Genomic DNA, 23,917 nt, shown 5'->3' with positions numbered 1-23,917 from the left:
GAGCGTGCAGATGAATCTCTGTACTCAGTACTGACGCATTTCTACATGGTCAAGAACCTTCCTTGGCCTTGAAGCAGATGGTACATACTCCCTACATCCATACTACACAGATGTTCAGTTTAGCCTCGAGCATTCCCTGGACCTTATGTAGGGCACCTGTTGTGCTCAAATATAGTAGTTCATATTTTCTTTATTTGCCCATATCAAAGTGTCAAAATGAGATGAGGGCTGACTTCCAGTTCAATGGAGTTGTAAGCTCTTCTAGTGTGGAGCAAAGAGTTGATATGCTATACCCTGATTTATATAGCAGAGGTGAGATATATGTGCAACTTCTTTGCCTCAGTCTTCACTGGAAAAGGCTCTGACCACAACACCCAAGTCTTGGAAGGCAAATGCAGGGACTGTGAGAATGAGACCTCACTTGGAATACTGTGTGCAGTTCTGGTGTCCTCAACATAAGGAAGACATGGAGCTGTTGGAGCAACTCCAGAGGAGGGCCACAAGGATGATAAGGGGACTGGAGCATTTCCTGTATGAAGACAGGCTGAGAAAGTTGGGGCTGTTCAGCCTGGAGAAGAAAAGGCTGTGTGGAGGCATCATAGCCGCCTTCCAGTATCTGAAGGGGGCCTACAGAGATGCTGGGGAGGGACTATTCATTAGGGACTGTAGTGATAGGACAAGGGGTAACGGATTCAAACTTCAACAGCAGCAGTTTAGATGGGATATAAGAAGGAAGTCCTTTACTGTAAGGGTGGTGAGGTACTGGAATGGGTTGCCCAGGGAGGTGGTGAATGCTCCATCCCTGGCAGTGTTCAAGACCAGGTTGAATGAAGTTTTGGGTGACATGGTTTAGTGTGAGATGTCCTTGCCCATGGCAGGGGGGTTGGAACTGGATGATCTTAAGGTCCTTTCCAACCCGAACTATTCTATGATTCTACAATTCTATATGCATCTGAAAACATCCTGGCTTGAGACAGAGTCATCTGAGTTTACAATGAATGAGTAATTATTTGACTTTCAGGAATATGGCTGACATCTGCTAACAGCTAGATCTATCACAGCTGACTATGTGCTAGGGCTGCCTTTAGGGTATACTCCATACCTTCTGCTGTATTTAGGAATGGTAATCTAAATTCAAATGGGAGTTCTGTCAACTAAACAGCTTCTCAGATAAGAAAACACATGTAAGGTGTTTACGAAGGGAATCTCAGTAATATTGGACTGTTATATTTCTAGTAGCATACAAGGCAGAAGATGCAAAGCATTTTAGTGTTTCAGCAGACTGCAACATCCATTTTACCTAGTAATGTAGCACTTTGCCTGACACTGCCCCGAAAATGTGGAAAGACAAATTTCCACTTAGCTGAGATCTTGCTACATATGTTTGGCCTATTAAGGATTAACTAAAAACAAAGTGTGAATAAAACCAAACTGCACAGAAATAGAAAAGAAATTCATACATATCTTGAGCCTAAATTAAAAATTAAAATAAATAATTGAGCAAACACTCCTATGATGAATGTAGCTTTCCCTACCTGGCAAACACTGACATATATGTATTTTCTTATTCCTATTAGCATTGAATATGCTTAGAGATTTGTTATAAGTCTATAAAACACTGTATACAAACCATTGCCCTGCATAGAAAATAGAATGGGTATTGCCACTAGCTATTGGTAGTCAAACACCAATAGCATTCCACTCTGCTCTGATGCCTTTAGTAGGAACTGGACCTTTAAAAACACCTATCCCTGGGAAGGTTCACTCCCCTAATTCACTTGCATATGGCTTTCTAGTTTTTCTATTGATATGGCTTGCAAGCACTTGCTAAAAGCCATTTAAGGCCATACCTGATAGTTTTCTGTCACCTGCTGAGCGAGTTTTGGATATTAGTTCAGTCTAAATGTCAAGTTGAAAGAACTAACTTTCACATCATTTCGGCCTGCTCTTTCTGCATCAGTCTTTAAGCTCTTCATGAAGAAAATTTGGTTGGCAATCTGCCCTTGGCCTTTTGTTAATTGCATGCTACTCTTGGGAGCCTTTTCTTTTTGCGTGTTTTCTTTCACTATTCAGTAGTGGAAAAGCTCTTCTGCCCTGCTCATGCTTCTTTGCTCCAGGATGGTCAAGGCTCAGTAGGTGCTTAGTTATGTCAGCCTGGCACATTTTAGATTTCTCAATATAAAACTAAATGGATTTGTTTTGAGCTCCATTGCTTGCTGAGTAAGTTCAGGTTGTTAATTCAGTCTAAATGTCAAGTCAAAAGAAATATGATTCCAGCCTGCTGAATCATCTTGTTAACTCAGTATACTTTATATTTTGACCTTTCCTTAGGGAGGTACAGGTATTGCTCGATTAGTTTTGGTCTTTCCAGAAGAATGGTGGAATTTTATAAGACTACATCATCCTTTTACCTTTTGAGGTGATAAAATTCACACTGGTCAGGCTTTGTGCTGTCTCTAACTATATCTGTCCCTACTTACTCATTGTAGTCTGAAGGATTGTTCTGTTAGAAAACTCAGAAATTAAAGCACTGCTGAAAAACTAGCTGAATATTTAGCAAAATTGACTTGAAGCGGTTTGAGCTTATAATGAATCATTGATAGAATAGCCTGTGTCTTGGTACTAACTGTCCCAGATATGTTGGGACCTTTAAAATTGTAATTGGAAGGTAATCTAGAGAATCATTTGAAATACCTCTATTGCTTTTCCTGGATGTAATTGTCAAAAAAAAAAGAAGAAAAGAAAAAGCATATCTAGAACAAAATTAGGCTGGAAAAAATATAGTACTAATTATTAAAATATTATTCCACTTCCTTAGAAGATAAAGGACATGTTTTGCAATTGGGAGTGTTATCAGTCTGCAGATTGAGAGAGTGAAAACAAGGATATGACCACTTGACATGCTCAGGGATACAGAAACTCAGGTGTGGTAATGCTGGAGGAGAAGAACAGTTTGCAAGGCCTATGAGGGCAGTTTAGGTGAAATTATGAGTACAGAGAAAAGTGTTTGCAGCATGTATCCTAAATACATGTACATATATGATGAAAGGTATCACTCTTCAAAAGGATGATGGAGTCAGCTTGAGTAATTTAATGAAAAATTCAATTCTCTGTTAAGGAAAATGAAAACAATAAGGAAGATGTTAGGAAGTACTAGGAAAAAGGTTGTGAAAAGCATCCCCAGTGTTGTTTTACCATTGTATAAGCTTGTACTTGTACTTACCTGGTCTAGTGAAAGGTGTCTCTGCCCATGGCAGGGGGGTTGGAACTCAATGATCCTAAGATCCTTTCCAACCGAAATCATTCAGTGATTTTATGAATATTGCAAGGAATTCTGGTCATCTGTTTCAAAATGACATGAGAGAAACAGAAAAAGGACAAAAAAGGGTAACAAGTACCATCAAAGCTACAGAAGTGGCTTTCAAGGAGAGATTTTAATCTGTTTACAGTGTGAGAAAAATGCTTAGAAACCAGTGCTCAAACATCACCTTTCAGTTGTGGTGCTACATTTCAGAGTAGCTCCTAGTCCTTCATTCTGGTGCTTGTGAAATACTTGTACATGTAAAGAGGAATTTCTAGGAAATGCAAGAAGTCTTCTTTTAGCTCATTAAGCTAAAATAGCTGCTATGAAAAACTAGAGGGTTTTATGAGCTGTGATATGCTAAAAATCCACCTTGGACAGTCTATGTATCAAACTCCATACAAGCAAATAAAGGCATTGCCTGGTGATGAGATTCACTGGTCTCCCTCATCTTCCAGGTTAAATCATAGCAAACCACTATTTATAATGATAATTAGCTGTATTTGTGATTCTAAACATAATCCCTTTTTTCATTTAAGCCTATAAGGGAAAACAAAAAGAAATTTGGAACCAAAAAGATTTTTTTTTCTTCTGAATGAGAAGCCTAAGAAGAAACATTTACTTGAAAATTAAGTTACAATCACAGATTCCAAAATTATTATATGGTCCAAGCTGGAAAGCAGCCTGGTCCATATGCAGTCCTACTGAATTATCTGCGTATATAGATAATGTTTCAAAAGCAGGGTGTTAGCTCTGAATTTCCTTGAACGAAACCTGTAGCTGTTTGAACTTTTAACTTCTTAGATATAGTCAGTGGTCTTGCTGGCAGAAGAGCAATTTATTACCTGATGAACAGCTGCTTCACTCTTACAGGATTTTAACCACTACTCAGAATTATTTAAATACGCTAAAGATTAACAATTATCTATTTTTAATTCATAAATGTCTGCTACTGCACTTATATCTGTCTTCTCAGGGTAGGTGAGAATACATGAAGTAGCTCAAATGAACCAGTAGAGTGTGGTAGCAATTTTTCTGCTTGGATACAGGATTTGGAATCCATATTGATTGTTTTCAGTTGCCATTGGTATGATGTTCTTGTTCCTCTAGATAACCCACAAATCTGTGCTACCTGCAGAAATCATTTATAAAGGTACTACCTTTTGTGCAGCAGCAGAGTAACAACAGTATAGTAATGTGTTTGATATAATCCTCCCCTTCACAAACTAGAAACAAATTTGAGGGAAAACAAATATTATTTAGAATAAAAGTTCCAATAAATGCTATCTCATATTCCAGTCATATTCTAAGAGGTTACTTCAGTCTTTTTCTTACTGAAATTGTTTCTTTGCCGTAAGATGCTAATTTACAAACCCAGAGCACTTGGAGCTGTCAAGATTCAAAAAAATGTGTAGTATCAAAGCCAATATAATGTGATGGGCAATTGGGGTTTTTTACTGTTTTCTTCTAAAGTGAGTATGCTTATCAGAAACCAGTCATCTCCTACATTTTACTTTACATATGATTACAGTTCACTGATAAAACTCAAAGGGAGTTTGCCAACTAACCAATCTTTCCAAAGTTACACGTTTTACTTTTAATGTATAAGGTATTTCTCTTTTCTGTCAACACCATAATTCAGTTTCAATATACAGTCATACTTCAGCACAATCTGCATTGCATGCTTTCTGTGGGAAATTACAAGGATTTATCTAAGTGTGGTGAAGTTAACACAGCTCACGACTTTTACAAATGCTTGCCTCTGTCCTAGAAATGCCAGTGGGTCTCTAGCTGAGCTATTAGTGCTATAAAACTGTCTCTGTAGAAATCACTAACCTGCCTTAAAGCAAGCTTGGTGACCTTTATTTCAGTAAAGACTAGTGGCAGCCTGTAGCAGAGTCAGCTGCAAATATTCTGTAGGTACCCCCTACTCAGATGAAGGCTCTGTGCTATCGGTAATTTTAACAATTGCCTGGCATTAACAGACTTAGTACCTTCCTAACCCCATGTTCTAATTAATAACACAAAAATATCTTTGGGAGGGAAAAAAATATCTTTCAGAAGTCTGATTTTGTCTGTCTTCTTCATTATGTGTCCATGAGATGAAGTAACTGTGGCTATCGCCTTCAGAGGAGTATTAATTTATTTCCTTGATGACAATAGCACACCTGTGAGAAAAGTCCTTCTAGGAGTATGTAGGTATATATAAATGGTGAAGTCAGAAGTGCCTCTTTAGCATAAAATGACAGATGTAGCGTCTGTCATTCTGGAATACAAGTAGATTGTGGAAAGGGATTCATCTTAAAGATCCAGAAAAACCTTAGATACCAATAGATGAAGTGTTCATAATCTTTAGCTTAATTTTTTCATACAGCTATAGTAAGGCAAAGTCTACAATGAGACCATTGTTTTCTGTGCTGAATTCTACGTGCAGTTCCCTGGTTGTCCCCATGGAACACAGGTACCCCAGTTCATCACACTGATGTTCCACACCTGACATTGACTGTCAGATGCTATCTAGGAAGTGTCTTCAAACCTGGCCTCTCTCTGCAGGCCATTCGTCTCAAATTCCCCAGCATCCACTAACATATTTGTTTTAGTCTAATACCTCTTTTATTTCTACCACAAATTGATCTAGGCCCTCTAATGTCTGCTACAAAGAGTTCACAGGAGCTTCCCAACGTCTTTGTCAGTGAAGGCTGATGCAAGGAATTCATGACACTTCTCAGCCCTGAGTATATCTTTCATACTTTGATCATCACATCATCCCGCCAGTTTTTTATTTGGCTTCCAGTTTTTCTCATATTCAAAGAACTTGTTAATGCTTAGGCTGGTCAAGTAATGTTTAAAAAGAGAGCTGGAGATGATACCCATTCATGACAAGAAAGAGCAATCTGTCCAGTTATGGAAAATAAGGATTTGTAAAAGAAAACCATCTTTGCTATCCAACAGCCTGAGCATTTACTGGAGAAATGTCAGCCAAGGAGTTTTGCTTCCCACAGATCTGATACCTAGACATTTTCAGCTCCTTTCTAATGATGCCCCATTAAGTCATGGTTGGGCCACACCAAATAGGAGGTGCAGGGTTCTTACCTTTCTTAAGTTTGTTCTTTCCCTCTCTACTCCAAAAAAACGAAATAGCTTTGGTTCCTTTTCTGTTGAATATTCTGGGTCAGAATTGCCAATATGGGTTGATAAAAAGTTGGCCAAAATGAACAGTGCGTGTTTCCATTTTGACAGGTAACCTGGTCTAGTGGATATAAAGGAAACTGTAGTCATGATATAATTAAAGTTCTTGGTACAGGACGTGCTCTTAGCAGCTAGGGAAATACTGCCTTAAAGTAGTCTCCGTAAGTTGCCTGTTTCATGAAGATCTGTCAAAATGTTCCCAGCATTTTCATTACCAATTTGGATGACAGAATAGGAATCTATGTCTAAAATGCCAGTGAACATCAGGGTTGGTCAAGGCAAGTGCAGAGTTTTGCTTAAATGGGAGAAGTCATGCAGGGTGGATAAATACAGGTTGGGCATCAATACAGTCTAAAGGATCTATTTTGAATAGTGAGTCAGAAACAGTATGTGGATTTGGGAACAGGATACTTTTGCAAACAGGATAGATCTTACTGTGGGACAGGTGATCAGAGGTGTGAAACACCCAGCCTTGGGTGTGCTCTGCTCTGTGTGCTGGTTTTGTTAAACAAAGATGTGTAAATGCTGAGGACACACATGAGCAGTTTTCAAATGTAAAAACACTGCTACTAAAGAAAAGCAGCTGTGACTAACTGCGCTTGTGCGCAGCCTTATACTAATGGAAAGACAAAAGGAAGCAATTTCTCTAATTTTTAGATCATGTGCTACTGAAAGCTTTGTGATGAGGATGCAAGAATTTAAATCATGGAGCAGGTTATTCAGGGATATGAAATATCTTTTTATTAGACAGTAACTCTCAGGCTGGTTGAGGAGTACTTGTCCTGCATTTGGTGTATACTGGGGAGGTGATGGAATCTGCTGGTTCTCTTCAGAATCCTTCCAGCCCTGTGGCTGTATAATTTAAAAATCATTAAAATTCGTGCCATGCCCAACATTCATTTGAAAAAATTGTAAGACAAATTCATCAAGGTAACAGAAAATTTACAGAACTAGAGTAGTTTATGGCAATATGAAAATGAAATGGTAGAAAAGCAGAGAAATTCAATCCTTTGCCTCCACCAGCTGTTATTTATTTTAATGTACATATGACAAAGTAAAATAAACTTTCAGAATGACAGATTTGTGAATATGTAACAACAGTCATAACCCAAAATTTTGCAGAAAGAGCTTACTCTGTCACATTTGGCATTTGTTTTTAGTAAGAGAATAGTCTATGACATGTTTACTATACTTTGTGATGCATATTTCAGTGTTTCTCTTGCATTAGAAAACATGTATTTCCTTTTCATATATTATATCCAACTTCAGAAGTTAGACAAAGGACAAAATTTGGCTTAATCTGGAGTTGAAAAATTTCAAGTTTTCATGCATCGTTACTTCCACAGACTCCATCAGAGAGGATACATGAGGTAGATATTGAAAGTCTTTCAAAGCTGGTCATCGCTTTTAGATTTAGCACTCCAGGAATTGTCTTTCTGATCCATTTCTTTCCATGTCATATTGCTGCCCTCCAGCTGCCTTACACTATATCTGACACCTTCAAAACCCTTTCCATCATTTACACCTAATTTTTTTTTGGCAGCGTCTTGTCGCTTCTGGGGGTAACAATTCTTGAAAATCTTGTAAAAATTGTTGAAGGTTATGGGTGTTAATAGTGAATCTTGCCTTTCTGAAGGCATGATGTTCATGAGTGTTGCAGGCTTGGACAAGTCACTCCCACCAGTTATGTATCCCCCATAATATGTACTAGAGAATGGAGACTATTTTCTCCGTGTCTAATCATATATTCTTTCCTTACCTATTCCCTCACCTGTTCCTCACTGTTTTTTATGCTATCTTTCCCTTGTAGCATCAATGGTTTAAACTTAAACAGCAGAGGTTTAGACTGGATATAAGGAAGAAATTCTTTACTGTTAGGGTGCTGAGATACTGGAATGGGTTGCCCAGGGAGGTACTGAATGCTCCATCCCTGGCAGTGTTCAAGACCAGGTTGGATGAAGCCTTGGGTGATATGGTTTAGGGTGAGGTGTCCCTGCCCATGGCAGGGGGGTTGGAACTAGATGATCTTGAGGTCCTTTCCAATCCTAACTATTCTATGATTCTATATTCTAGTATGAGGATTTTATTTTGTGGGAACAAAAATTAAACCCTTAACTAGAAAAAAGGAATTGTTTTGTTTTGTTTGTTTGTTTGTTTGTTTTTAAAATAACTGTATATATTGTTTTTAAAATAACTGTATATATTCTAGGATCTTGATAGATCTAAAAGTCAGCCAAAGTACTTCATACATACATACATACATATTTAGAATAGCCACTGAAAATACAGCTTCTGAAAGGCAGGAACAATTAGTAGTTTACTTAACAGCTTTTTTTTTCACAAGGCAGATTTGTATTACTTGTGTAGAAGACCATGAATAAGAAATCAGGAACTGAAAACTACTTTTCCATATTCGTTCTATCTGTACTACTCTTACTAAAACCAAGCAGGTTTGGGGCCATTTCTATACATGCAATTGTGCCATATGTATATATACATCCAGTATAGCATCAGCTTGTGCAAACTGACCAGACAGAGAAATATTTGTAATATACTGCAAAACCCTAACTCTTAAAAAGCAAATGCCTCCACATCATGCTGACTGGGTGCTTGCAGTTTAGGTATGCCTGCCAGGTGGTGGGATCATTTTGTATTCTCATGCACACCATGTTCTGGAGACACTCTGCCTACCTCACCCATCTAATGGGTACGGGATCTGGGGAGAGGATTACAGAGTACTTAGTATGGGCTTCAGTGTTGTTTAGTCCTAGATTATTTTGTGTTTAATCACAAGCACAAATTGTTGTGCAGTCAAAGTCTGCCTTAAAGAGTAATGTATCAAACTCATAAAATTTTACCAGTTTGGTTCTGCTTATCTTGCCTTTACAGTAATCTAAAACAAATACAAAACTGTAATAGTTTAAGTTTCCTAACTGGCAGTCTGAAAACGATACATAATTTATAAAAGACTGTATGTTATACATAAGCTACAGAAAAGGAATTTGTCTTCATTTTCTGTGAGCAAAGATAGTGTAAACTGGAGCATAGGAGGTTCCATGTTAACATCAGGAAGAACGTCTTTACTGTAAGAGTGACAGAGCACTGGAACAGGTTGCCCAGGGGGGTTCTGGAGTTTCCTACATTGGAGACATTCAAGGCCCGCCTGGACAAGTTCCTGTGTGATGTACTCTAGGTTACCCTGCTCTTGCAGGGGGGTTGCACTAGATGATCTTTTGAGGTCCCTTCCAACCCTTGGAATTCTGTGATTCTGTGTGGGACAGTGTCGAACGCTTTGCAGAAGTCCAGGCAGATGACATCAGCTGCTCCACCCCTTTCCATTAGTTTCATAGCTCCATCATAGAGGGCCACCAAATTAGTCAGGCAGGATTTCCCCTTAGTGAAGCCATGCCGGCTGTCACCAACCAGCTTGCTGTTTTTCATGTGCTTTTCAGGAGAATCTGCGCCAAGATTTTGCCAGGCACAGAGGTGAGACTGATTGGTCTGTACCTCCCTGGGTCATCCATTTTCCCCTTCTTAAAAATGGTGGTAAATACATATGTTTGTATGCCTTTTTCAGTGAGAAGGGAGAAGTCATAAGCCAAACTGCAAACACACCTGAAAGGCGGGGAGAAATTTTTAATGTGTTCTTATTCCAGCAGAGTGAGTTTTCTGATCTCAGCTGAGATTGACTCTTACATTTTTTTGTCCTTGAAATTACAACACAGAGGCTGTTATTTCCTGCTTTAGCTATACGAGTGTCCGTATTATATATATATATCTTTTGAAGCATCATTTTGTTCTTTGATTGAAAACACTTTTCCTTTAGATGCAGGCCAATGTGCACTCCATTTCCTATGTAGATGGTAGCATTTTATTGCTTAGCATCAAGTAGTAATTTTGAAACCTGGAAAGAAATTTTACACCTGTCAGTTCATTTCTTTTTGAAAAGATCAACCATATTAGCAATTTTACAGATATACAATCTCCATGGTGCTATCTCTGGAAGAAAGTACACAGAAACCAAGCAGGGATTAATGTTTGATATTTTCCCTTTCTGATCCAGAAATTCTTCAGTGTAAAATACACTGAAGTCAGCTTAAAAAAACAGATATACATTTCCATTTTAACTCTTCCTTAATGCCAGCTGTGCTTTTATGTCAGTCAAAGACAAGAGTTATTAAAACAAAAAAACACCCCAACCAGAAATTGATTACTGTAAAAGTAAATCTATTAAAGATATCATTTATTGGCAAGCTTTTAAAAAAGAGGAATCTTAAACTAAATTACTGGCTTGATTTTCTGAAAATTATCTCAGCCCCTTCCACCTTTATAATAGCAAGTTGTGTTGCTAAGCAGCAGCACACGCAGTAATATTCTTACATGTTATCTTTACAAAACTAGCTGCATTATTATTCTTGTTATCAAAGAATATCCCTCAGGCCTTTTGTTTTTCTCTCCCCAAAGTGGAATTCCTCAGTTTCAACCTCATAGATAAATCTTATGCACTGTGGTTATAGAGTCATTCTCAGTTCTGCCTTGGTTCAGCAACTGCTGAATCTCCTTCAGGAGTCTGTCTTGCATTTGCTGACAAAACATCTTTTTTATCATCAAACACTGGTTTAATTCAACCATACAATAAAATCTGTGGTTTTTTTGAAGTACCTACTCCATGCCATTACAAAAAAAGGTAACCCACAGAATTATTGATGTGTCCATGGAATTCCTCTCACCATGGGGTAGATAAATCTGAACTTAAATAAGCTTTGGTAGTTCCCCAGAGCCTGTCAAGTGTCACTCTTTTGCCAAGTCTCTGATTTTCCTCCTGTCCCCCTGAAAAAAAAAACCCACACATAATTTTCTCTTTCTTTTTAATATATTTTTTATTATTTATATTAGATTTTTTTTTTCAATACTTGTTTTGGCAGTGTTATCATTTTCTGGACATATACCAGTATAAAATCCCAGGTTTACTGGCTACTGTATAATGGGAATAGGAGTAGCCTCCTCTCTGTTACCTTCCTTCTCTTTTCTGGGTGAGGTTCAGTTTACATAACCTTAGCCACAGAAGACTAAGCCAAATCAGTGTTCTAGGCTTCCATAATCAAAAGGAGGACAGTGAATCTGTTCAAACCTTGTAGTTCTTGCTGCTAGGTGCCTGATGGTGGCAATATGGATGCTCAGCACCAGGTCAGAAAACATTCTAACTTTTGCCCATCAGAATATGTACCGAAACCTCCTTCTTTCCTGAGAAAGGTGCCACTAGACCTACAACTAGGTAACTGCAACACTACCTCTGGTCTGGGAATGACTCTCAGCTACTTTGAAAGGACCACAAAAGACAACTAGTAATTGCTGTCAGAGACGGCCCGCCAACATTCAGTTGTTCCAGGGCTCTAAACTTTTAATACCAGCACCTATGTGGTGGACCATTGCACCTTTAACAACCCCAGAATCAAAGTCATCTTTGACTCAGTGGGTTTTCAGGCCAAAACAGGTGTTTTCCTTGATCAAGGAGGAGTCATCCCCTTTGTAGCACATGCCGGAAGCAGAGTGGTTTCTTTATTGTCCATAGGATATTTCAGGGTAATTCAGGCCAACATGCTCTTCCGGAGCCCTTTGATAGGGATGTTGGTTGGTGTGAGTCATGGCCAATTATAACATGCTCACTAGAACTGGTCTTAGACAAGCAGTCAGAAACAGTGAAGTAATACAGTTTGTGACTGCTATCAGTCTGGGAAAATTATACCTGATGGCTTCAATGGAATGAAGGGAATGACTTACTATCTATTACAGACTCCCAAACTATCTAGGGAATTCATAGATTAGGGTAAGTCATGTTAAACATGTTTCATGACATGAAACTCCAACAAATGGAATATTTTATAGGAGACAGTTTCTTTTGATCATCTTTTTGATAGAAAATTAATTGTAGTTTCAATAACTTTAGACATAGCATTTGATATTTCTTGCATCTCCAGGTTTTTTAAAACTTGACTATATATTTCAGATAGCAAACACACTTCACTGCCCTTTCAGTTCCCATTTTCCACATTTCTTATTTTCTACACATCTTATTTTCCACACATCTTTGGTTTGTTTCAGGCAGATAAGTGCCACAGAAGTGTCACTGCCTATATCAGAGATAGCAGCTTTGTGCAGTCCCAAAATTACTGAAGGACATACATACAAATAACATTTTTGAGAAGCACATATCATCATATGCAGTATATCCTCTTAAATGAGCTGTTGGGGCTGGCAGTTCTTCAGTGTTACGGTGATTCTGTATCACCTCAGGTGCACTTTTTTTGTTTATTTGGCATAGGTTTTAACATTTCTAAATTGCTTTACCTGTTGCTGTCATCCCTTTGGACCATTCAGTGAGTCGGTCCCTTTGCATGAACCAGTTTGGTGTGGGCTCCTGAGTGTGCCAGGGGCAGACTGCATCTCCTGGCCATGTACGTCCCATACCAGAAAGAGAAACCCCTGCTGCTGGGGGCAGCCACTTTGGTCTGTCTGTCCCAGCTGCTGTAGGGATAAGCACACTTTGCCTGTACTATACGTTGGTGAGATGCAAGTCAGCTACAGATCTCCCATGTCTGTGTTATCCCAGTGCTGAGCCCAGGGAACAGGATGGTACTCATAGCCAAGTGCAGTACATGCTCAGCTCTTGCACTGAAGTTAGCTCATGTCCTGCCAACTCAGGTGGGAAGCTTGTGTGTTTTTGTAGCCATTTTCTCTGCTGTGCATGTTTGTAGCTATAGGGAAAACAGAGATAGCTCCCACATGGGAAAGATAGAAGTACATTAGGAGCTCTCTTTCTAAAACCAAACTGTTAATATAAACCAAATGATAGCTGTGTGTAATACACCTTTAATTTTCTCTTGGACACTGATGCTAGAAAATCCACAGTGAGGAAAGAAGGTCAGGATAAAACATGAGTTGTATATGAGGGATGTGACACCATGAGCTGCTTGCCATGGGAATGTGTTCACTGTGTAAATCAAATTGCAGCTAAAAGCCCTTCAGCTAAATGCAGCAGTAGAATTCCTGCAATTAAGAGGATTACAGTGTTCCTTGAGTCTTCAGTAAAACTTCAGTGATATTAGCAGCAGCAGCAGTTATGCTTCAAGGGCAGTGTACAAAGACATAGGTTTTGTATGTAAAGCATAGCTTCACCTCACCTTGAAGCATTAAGACAGCTATTCCCACTTCAATAACAAAAAATCCCAATAAAGCCAGTCTTCAGATGGTAAAATATTCTTCCATGGACTTCAATTCCTAAACTTAATAGTGACATTAAAATAATTAACTTTACAGCCCCTTGTGTAATTTTATAGCTTCCTCCTTCTGTATTTGTTCCTATTAACTCATTATGTGTTCGCAATTGAGCAAAGTGCTTATGTGCATGCTTAAATCTCAGTTCAGTCAGTGAACATGGAAGTGTAAATGCTTGGTAGAGTCAGGGCCCATTGGATTCTAAGATGACCTGGAGCAGATGTTTCTGTGTAGTCCCTGTTTCCACAGAGACTATACATCTCTTCACTGTTCATTCTTGTTTTGAACTTAGCCACTTACATGCTTATAAGGAAGGTATTTATTTTTTAAGCCAGCGGCCCCTCTTCTCCCATTATTGTCTATTTTAAACAACAAAGTATTTAATCTACTTTAGTATTAAACAGAAAGCATCAGTTCTGGGGGTAGCCCACACTGAAAAGTAGATTACTTGGAGCTTCCATTTCCTACAGCTTTTTAGAGCTTTTCATGATTTAGTGGTTTTTTTTGTTTGTTTGTTTTTTTTCCTCTTGTTTTTGCTTGAGGACAGAATCCACAGAGATAGAAGAGGAAAAAGTTCATCATAACTGACATTTGAGTCACTGCTTAGTTTGAGACACTCCTGGGTTTGGTAGAGGGTTATTCATATCAATAAATGGAGAGCATTTCAGATTTTGATTTGTTAGAAACATGACAGAGGAGACTGTCTTACTTGACGGGTTCATGAAGGAAGAAGAATGATCTTTTCCCATCTTTTTCTCTATTGCAGCTTTTGCATTAAAATGTCTAGCTCCTTCCTGTTCATTTTAAGAAGCTGTAGTAGATTATATGTTCAAAGATTGGCAGACTTCCCTGAGATGATTATGAATATTTAATTTGTCTCTGGTTTTGGTAGTCCTGTTGAATATTTGATCATACCAAAACAAGCACTTATAACTAACACTTGAAGAGGTTGGCAACAAACACTGTTGTACATAAATAACCTTCTCTTTACTTCTGAAGTAGTCAAGAAAATATGGGTATTTGAGTGTGAAATTTACAAAGACGGATCCAGGAATCAGCAGTGATAAAAAAGCACTTTGCACCCTGTTTCCCTATTGCTTGTTTAGAGTGGGCTAGGTAAAGGATGATTACAGCATCCACTGTTTAGATGAACAGAGGATAATAATTGACATTATTTTTCACCTTAATAAATAGTTGGGGAAAGAGAAACTGGTTTGAAAGACAAAACACATAAACAACCCTCCCCCCCCCCTCTGATTTTAAAGATGCTTTGAAGTACTTGTCCCCTACTTGAGGTGTGTCTGGATGCTGAATTCTTACTGTATAGTCTCTCCATCTAGTGTTTAGATGGATTGGATGCTGTATATTCTTCATAACCCTTCACGGTGGTCATAGCTGAAAATGACTGGGAGCTGATGCAATAGAAAGAAAATGCTCTGTGAGAGAAAGTACATGGTCACATTAATTAAGGAGGAGAGATGAGGGTAAATGCCAAAAAAGAAAACACAGGAATTAAATGAAAACAATCAGGTTGAATCTTCATCACTGAAGCTTCCCCTTCCTGATAGCTAACTTAAGACAAAATCCCTTGCCTTATAGATAATAAAACCCCCAAGCTTGTTAATGGGTGAAAGGAATATGCACAGTTGTACATGTTAGTACCTTATAGGGGGACCTAGATACGTGCCTCTGGCAGCATGGACCTTGTAGTTACCTGCAAGATTCAGTAACACAGCCTCTGTACAACCATCCAGCTGGTCTTTCCTGATACCTGTGCCTTTTTCTGAGCAGGTGAAGTGCCACCAGTACTCCCATGGTCCCACAGCTTACAACCAGCTGGATCCAGAGGGAGTTGAGCTGCACTAGGTCAAACCTTTGGCTCAGGAGCACAGGATTGGGTAGGTTGTCCCCTTGGTCAGAGCACTGCCTAGGGCTCTTCTCCCATATGGAGCCACATGGTGCTAAGAGAAGTATCAAAAGTGGTAAATCCTCCAAGGGAGGCAGAAAGTTGCTGTCCTCTTTTGCCTGGGCTGGAAAGCTCCAGTGCTTAGCCTGACTAAAAAAGGCCATGGAGCTGTGGTTGCCACCTGAATTCTCCCTCCAGCAACAGGCTGACTGGACCAGTTGACTTGGCAAACAGTGAGGTCTGGATCAACCTCTGCGTGTCTAAATTGGGTAAGCCAGAACCTGTTACCCTAAAATCATTTCATATGGCCCATGGCCATATTATTATTCTTTCCCATACCATTGTACAGCAGTGTTCATGTATTTGGAAGGTGCTATCCTTCTGCAAGGAAAAGGATAGACACATTCTTTTTTCTTCAGGAAATCAAGCTTCCTCTAGGTAATGGCTTTCCTCCTGGTCCTTGTGACAGGGCCAGCACCCAGTCTGAGGCTGTTTTCTGAGGTTCCTGGCAGAGTATCAGAACACCAAGAAGAAAATGAACATGAGCCAGCTTCAGTGTGCGCTCACAGCCCAGAAAGCCAACCGTATCCTGGGCTGCATCAAAAGAAGCGTGACCAGCAGGTTGAAGGAGGTGATCCTGCCCCTCTTCTCTCGTGAGACTTCACTTGGGGTATTGTGTGCAGTTCTGGTGTTCTCAACATAAAAAGGACATGGAACTGTAGAACTGTAGAACAAGTCCAGAGGAGGGCCATGAGGATGATCAGGGGACTGGAGCACCTCCTATATGAAGACAGGCTGAGAAAGTTGGGGCTGTTCAGCCTGGAGAAGAGAAGGCTGCGTGGAGACCTCATAGCAGCCTTCCAGTATCTGAAGGGGGCCTACAGGGATGCTGGGGAGGGACTCTTCATTAGGGACTTCAGTGATAGGACAAGGGGCAATGCATTAAAATTTAAACAGCAGAGGTTTAGACTTGATATAAGGAAGAAATTTTTTACTGTGAGGGTGGTGAGGTACTGGAATGGGTTGCCCAGGGAGGTTGTGAATGCTCCATCCCTGGCAGTGTTCAAGGCCAGGTTGAACGAAGCCTTGGGTGACATGGTTTAGTGTGAGGTGCCCCTGCCCATGGCATAGGGGTTGGAACTAGATGATCTTAAGGTCCTTTCCAACCCTAACTATTCTATGATTCCATGAGTCTAAAATGAGATTACTGACATTGAGAAAACAGATGAGTTACTTAAGCATAAGACTTAGTTAACAGCTGCAGCAACTGTGGACATTAAGTAAAAATTGAGAGACACATTGAGTGCATTTGGGTTTCATTGCAAGGGATTCCTAGATGTCATTTATACTGTTGACTCATCTTACCGTCCTTATCCCCTCTGGAAAGCTGGGACATCCTGGTCACCTGGGATTTAGAACCATTAATGATTAGCTTTATAATCCTTCCTCATTTCTGGTCCATTGCTGCAATTCCTGCATTGCTGTAATTCTGGGTGAAAAAAAAAAATGTACTTCCTAGACCTAAAGTTCTAATTTGCTTGTGTCCAGGACTGTAAGTAATATCATATGATTTACTACAACATGCTGTAGTAAATGTACTTGTAAATCATATTGGAGTTATATAGAATTATTATAGAATTATAATGTGAAGCATATACAAATAAAACCAATTAGCTACGTTGGTATAAACATGGAAGGGAAAGCCCTGTGAGCATGACAGCAAACTAAGTTTGCTTTCCAATAGGTTTGTCTCATGACAAATGAGTTTTTAAGCTAAACTGTAGAAGACTGCAGCAGGAAGTCACCCTTGATAGTTACTGGGAACACATTAAGAATGTCTTGTTTCAGGAATAGCTGTGATCAGAGCTTTCTCATTTTAATTATCAGAAGAGAAAGATGAGAGGAAAAAATACAAATAAAAGTAAAACATAAATTAAACAAGAGTAGATTCTGTGGTGTCTCACTTGAGTTCATTTCACATCACATTCTTCTTCTGAATGGGAACATTTAGAAGGATCCTTCTGCTCTAGTGGTATGTGAAGAACTCAGTGTCAAGGAGCATTGTCCATGTAGTAAGTTTCAGAACCTCAGTCAAATTTACAAGGAAGATATTGGGACCAACGGACAGACAGATATATTAACCTATTGACACAAACACAGTGACAATGCAGGCTTCTCTTCCTGAGGAAACAAGCTAAATATACGAAAATAGGATAGATACCAAAATCACACCGACAGTCACTTCACTTTTACACATCTTTTCGTCTTTTATTTAAAACATCCTTGTCTCTAAACTGAGACGTAAATTTGATGGATGGACGACTCAGTGGATAAAGAACTGGCTCAATGGCCACATGCAAAGAGTTGTGGTCAATGGTTCAATGTCCAGCTGGAGACCAGTAACGAGTGGTGTACCTCAGGGATCGGTGCTGGGACTGGTCTTGTTCAACATCTTTGTTGGTGACATGGACAGTGGAATTGAGTGCACCCTCAGCAAGTTTGCCGATGACACCGAGCTGTGTGGTTCTGTTGATACGCTAGAGGGAAGGAATGCCATCCAGAGGGACCTTGACAGGCTTGCGAGGTGGGCTGATGCCAACCTCATGAAGTTTAACCATGACAAGTGCAAGGTCCTACACCTGGGTCAGAGCAATCCCAGGCACAGCTACAGGTTGGGCAGAGAAGAGATTCAGAGCAGTCCTGTGGAGGAGGACTTGGGGGTGTTAGTTGATGAGAAACTGAACATGGGATTCTGGATTCTTCAGTAAGAGAAAATTCCCATGAAAAATTCAGTTCAAATAAGCAATACAGGATTTGACTATTATCCATTATTTAGCTTTTTCAAGCTAAAGTAATTATGAGACAAGTCTGTTCTTTTAATAATTAAAAAAAAAAAAAAAGGAATAGTCACAGTGCTTTCAGAGAGGATGGATTTTATTTTGTAATTGCCTTTTTGCAGTAAATCATACAAGACAGGAAAAGTACTTAATATTTTTGCCATGCTGTTTCTGTGTGTCTTACTTACTTTCAATAGGAACATTTCTAATGAAACTCCAGATAGAGCCAAGCACTCTAGAATGCTAGAATCATCATTACCTAAAACCAAACAGCATCACTATATTATTTTGCCTTCCATATGTACTTACACAGTTACTCTATATATTTTTAACACAGAGATACATAAACACATATGTTATGCAACAAGCATCACACCAGATTGACGTAGGCAAAGTTCTGACTATTTCCACTGCATTAGCACGTGCAAGTTGTGTGCCAGGCAACAGGAGATAACATTTGACTTGGGTGGTTAGTGGCTTCTACTTTTAACTGTGTTCTGTTCATTTACAGAGTTGTGCATGTAAGTGTACTCCCGAATCAGCTTAAAGCCGTACTTTCAAACGTTTTTGGTTTTTTTGGGCAAAACATTCCAGGGACCTGTCTTTTTGCTTATTTATGTTTATAGCTCTACAGGGGCTTCATTCCTTCGGGTTTTGTTTACTCTCAAGTACCACATTAGGGAGGCAAAAAGACCTTAAAGTGGACATAAATTACATTTGGCTGAGTATGAGATTCAATCTATAAGGTTTAAACATTTGAATACTTCCTGAAGTCCTGCTGGCACATCTGGGTTTGCTATACACACACTGGGGGAAAATTGAGGAATTGACCATGACCTCTGGAGACCATTAGTGTGTGGAGGATCCATCTAGAGTCAGTAGAGAGAGACTGGCTCCAAAATTAATCTTCTTTCAGAGTTTGCTTAATTTTGTTGGCTGCAAAGATGCTTAGAGAGACCAGCCTTGTTATTCTGCAGTTAATCTTTCTGAACGTTTCCTAAGAACTGTTTTTCATACTCCCTATAAAATGAGGCTAAGCACCCAAACCTGATCTGCACCCCACCCAATCTTGTGCTGACTTCCATGGGCTTTGGGTCAAATTTAATGGCCATTTCACAGAGCTACTGCAAAAAAACCCAGCACAATAGCTGAACTATGTCAGTATTTGGCACAGTTTTTAAAGATTATAAAAAACAGATTATCAGGAGGGAGGCCCTTGTATCAAAATGGTAAAGTACTGAAGAAATAGTCTAGAATGGATGAATCCTACCACTTAAAACTTTATTTGTTAACTTTTGCGTTTGTGTTTGTTTTGCTTGTGCAACTAAAATGTTGATTATCTATCATTGCTGATCCAAGACCAGTACTTCCAGGTTCATAAAGTAATCAACCCAACAGCTCAGATTCTTAAATGCTACCTTTTATTCACCTTCTCTAGGTTGGAAAAATCCACAAGAATGCTGCCCGCAAAAGAGAATACCATGTACTGTTCATGGTGATCACTACAGTTATCTGCTACCTGGTGTGCTGGATTCCCTATGGAGTTATAGCATTACTTGCAACATTTGGTAAACCAGGTGTGGTGACTCCAGTTGCAAGTGTCATACCTTCCATCCTAGCAAAAAGCAGTACTGTTTGCAATCCCATTATCTACATCCTCATGAATAAGCAGGTAAGACATATATTATTTTTAAATTCTATTTTCTTTATGGTGTGTCAGGTATTGTTGACTGCTGTGACATATAGATGTGTCTTTACGAGGATATTCAAGGCTTGTCCAGATGATATTACTAGAGTCTTGAGGTGCAGTTTGCAGTCAACAATATTATTGCTAGATAGGAAGAACAGATAAATATTTGCTTACTGGAATTACTGTGTTCTTCTGAGGGCACACTGGATGTCAATTTGTATGCTGCAGAGCTAGTTGCCAAAGGTACTGACGTCTGTTTGCAAGAATACTCAAACATGGTGGGGGGAAGGGGAAGAGGCACAATAAGAAGAATGGATTTCATTACCTTGAAAACAGTATGAAGGAGGAAAATATTTGCAAATACTATTTTCGTGACAGATGCCCTTGAAAATATTGCAATTATACTTTTTCTGGACTTCTGTATGCTTCCTGTTAAATTCCTAGTTCAGCTACATGACAAAATAGATAATGAATTTTGTCTCATGGGAACCAAGGCCAATTCTACACTTCTAAAATGTTTAGATCCAGTTCCGGTCCCTTGTTCCTGTAAATGTCATTTTCAGTACACAAAAGTGAAATTCCTAATGTGTCTGTGTTGACTCTAAGGTTTGATAATGGCAGATCTGAAAGTTTTAAAAGGGTTTTGCAGTGAGAAATTTGAAAAATATGTGTGGTTTATGAAGAAGCCTTATCTCTCTTGTTACATCTTAGATGTTGCTCTTAATTTCCTTTCTTTATTATGTCCGTTGCACTATTATAAAGCCAATAACCACCCTTTACCTTTTCTTGCTCAGTGTATGATGGAGCCTACTTTTAGAATTTATTAACAGCAGGATTGTATTATTATGGAGTTGAGACAAGGGATATTTTGAATTTACCAGCCAAATAAATTCCAGTTTTGCTGCAGCCTGAGGTCATTCTTGGTCTGGTTCATCTAACCTAAAGTTCTTAAACAAGGAATCAGTTTCTTCTGGAGTTTGAGGGAAAGCTCTCAGGCAAGCCATAAAACCTTCCTGAAATCAGAAGGAAGAAGTACTGTTGCCTTCCTCAAGACCAGGACTTCATTTCCAAAGCCTAGTTTGAGCTGACATTGAAAAATATCAAGAGCTCCATTTGAAAAGTGCTAAAGTGAATAGGAATATTTTCTCCTTTCCCTTACTTTTTACGACTCTTATGGAAACGTCTCAACAGCAGAGCCTTGCTTCTCTATTCTCTGAGCAGTTTGACTGAGGTCCTTGGCTTCCATGAGATCATCTGACTGTGCTGCCATCACTGGAGCAGGCTGTAACAGTTGATTGCAAATACATTTTGGCATTGTATTTACACACAGAGCACACCCTAAATAGCAAGAGTATGGAATGCAGGGGAAAGATATGAGTCTTCAAACACACAAACTCAATACAGAGCCTTTGGTGCTTCCATATGTCTCGAGAACAAAATCACATGCACAATTACCTGTGCTGACAACCTGGCATCCACAGATATACACACAATTAAGGCTGGTTTTATATTCTCAAAGTGCTCCAAGCAGTTATTGAGAACTGTGCCTTCTGCAGCACCAAAGGCTTCTGAGGCAGTCATGCTGCTATGGGTGTGCTGAGGCAAAAAGCAAAGGCTCACTGTTGAGAAAAAGTTGATTAGCAGCAATAAAATCAGGGTGCTTGCACATCACAGGACTGTAGCCAGCTGTCTAAAATAACCTTTTCCTTGCAATAGCTACATCTTTCAGCTACAAAGGAAATACTTCTGAATGCTTAACTTCTTTTCTCAGTATGGGGTGTACTTTTGATCAAGTTTATCATGTCGTCTATGGAAAGATCACTGTGGGATGATCTGTCTGCAAGGGGAAGATCTGTTAGGACAGTTTTGAGGCAAGGCAGGCTGTTTCTTAGCAGCAGGAACTGAAAAGACAGTGCAAAAATTCAGGAGCACCATGGCAAGGAGCTGGAAGTGGTTTCTTACATATCTTTCCTTAATCTTCAGTCAGATGCAAGACCGATGCATTAGATTTCACTCTTGGAACACTGAGAATGTTTCATTTGTTTCCCGCTGCCTACTGCTACACAGCTGCCACCATTTAACAAAGAAATGCAAGGGGGCAAAGTCAAATTGGTCTTGGAGGGTTGATCATTAGTTGTCAGCTGGAGGTCACTGTATGGGTTGTTTTGTTTTTTTACATAGTTAGCTTCCTTATTGTTAACAAAATCTAAACAAAAATCACTCCTGAAAAGGAGCTCAGTCAGATTTAGCATAAACACTTTTCATTGCAATTAAACCCAAAATAAGTAATAGCTAATGCCAGGCACGAATCTACAGCTCTTATCTGCTATGCCGTTGTGTACTAACAGTAAAAAATAATTGGGTTTACCTGACACTGGGAAATGAGCTTCACTCTAAAAGGATGAAATACATCCTTCTGTCTATTCCCCTTCTTTTCAGAGCAGGAACAATAGTAACACCCTCCTCTGATGGATCACTGCTGTTCACAGCACCTCAGCTACATTGTACTTGTTCTTTTTTGTAAGCTTAACACCTCAGGAAAAGCTGTCTTCTTCCCAGCACTCAGCTTTTCTCATCTTCATACTTAGCTGAGAATTGTCACAGGAGGCTGGTTCCTCCCAGCACAGAAATTATTTGGCCTGCATTTTTCACAGTCCTCTTTCCAGATGTGAGACACCACAGGAGGCTATTTACTCCTGCATCTTACAAGTACACCAAGAACATATGCCTTAATTTTTAGTTCTCTGTGCATAAGCTAACTTTTTTGCTTTGGGACATGCCTTGAAGATTGCTAAATGGCATCGGTTGACTGCAGCTGTGGTGTTAGCTTCCAGCTATTATAAATCAATGTGTAACATCATTGAACCATCAGTCCCTGAGTCAGCCTTAAAACTCATCCTACAGAGCACACCCTTAAATTAACTCTCAGGCAGGCTCTCAGTTACTTGCATGGTCCTGGAGCCCCAGAGAAAAAGTTTTGTCTTTGCAGTTGCTTTCTGCAGTGACCTGAGGTGATAACGCACTGAGGAAAATGGTGAATTTCTTTCGAGCTGTAGGGACTCCCTCAGGTGGGATGGCATGGGGCACACTGCTCTCCTTCCACTGTGCTCCAGGAGGAGAGAGATGCAGTATTTAAGATGGGCAGATAACATCACACCAGGTAGGCAGACATTAAGCTTCATTGACAAAAGCTGTGAAGCACTAAATTGGCTGAAACCAAATGGTGCTTGGGGGGAAGATGGAAGAGACAGCAGAAAGGACCTTACATTTTCTCTGTCCCCTCGTTATGAATGGCTCTTTTGCCCTTTGGCAACATAGCTATGTATGCCTGGGGCAGCTCTCCCTGCATTGCAGACCACCAAAAATGCAGCACATACACAAGTACACAGCCAAGCTGGGAAGCATCAGCATGCTCAGGCTCTCAATGCGTTGGTCCTTTATAGTTCTTACACAGTTAATGTGGTTATGCAGATTTTCTGTTTCATCCTTTTACCTCTCTCAGTGGTTTTTATTCCCATCACAGCTCCCTGTCAGGTTTGCATTGTCTCTCTTCAAACTGCCACACGTGCAGCCACCACAAACAGATTTTTAATGACAGCTTCAACTACCTTTCTCTGACTGAAGCAGTGCAGACAGAAACCTGCTCTTTCACATGCTGCATGTAAGCAGGTATTAAGCGTTCACTCAAGAGATATGCAGCTTCTCTGTAGTCCATGGAC

General features: G+C 39.6%; 1 protein-coding gene across 1 annotated transcript in view; it reads left to right on the top strand.

The window, feature by feature from the left end:
- LOC106023517 (opsin-3-like) overlaps nt 1–23,917 on the top strand; it is a 78,699-nt gene that overhangs the window by 31,818 nt on the left and 22,964 nt on the right. Inside the window, exon 3 of the mRNA XM_013129619.3 lies at nt 19,947–20,180. Coding sequence (XP_012985073.1) covers nt 19,947–20,180 — 234 coding nt within the window. The remainder of the gene's footprint in view (nt 1–19,946; nt 20,181–23,917) is intronic.

This window comes from Melopsittacus undulatus, chromosome 2 (assembly GCF_012275295.1).
Source record: "Melopsittacus undulatus isolate bMelUnd1 chromosome 2, bMelUnd1.mat.Z, whole genome shotgun sequence".
NCBI lineage: Eukaryota > Metazoa > Chordata > Aves > Psittaciformes > Psittaculidae > Melopsittacus > Melopsittacus undulatus.
This window is presented reverse-complemented; position numbering and strand designations above follow the sequence as displayed.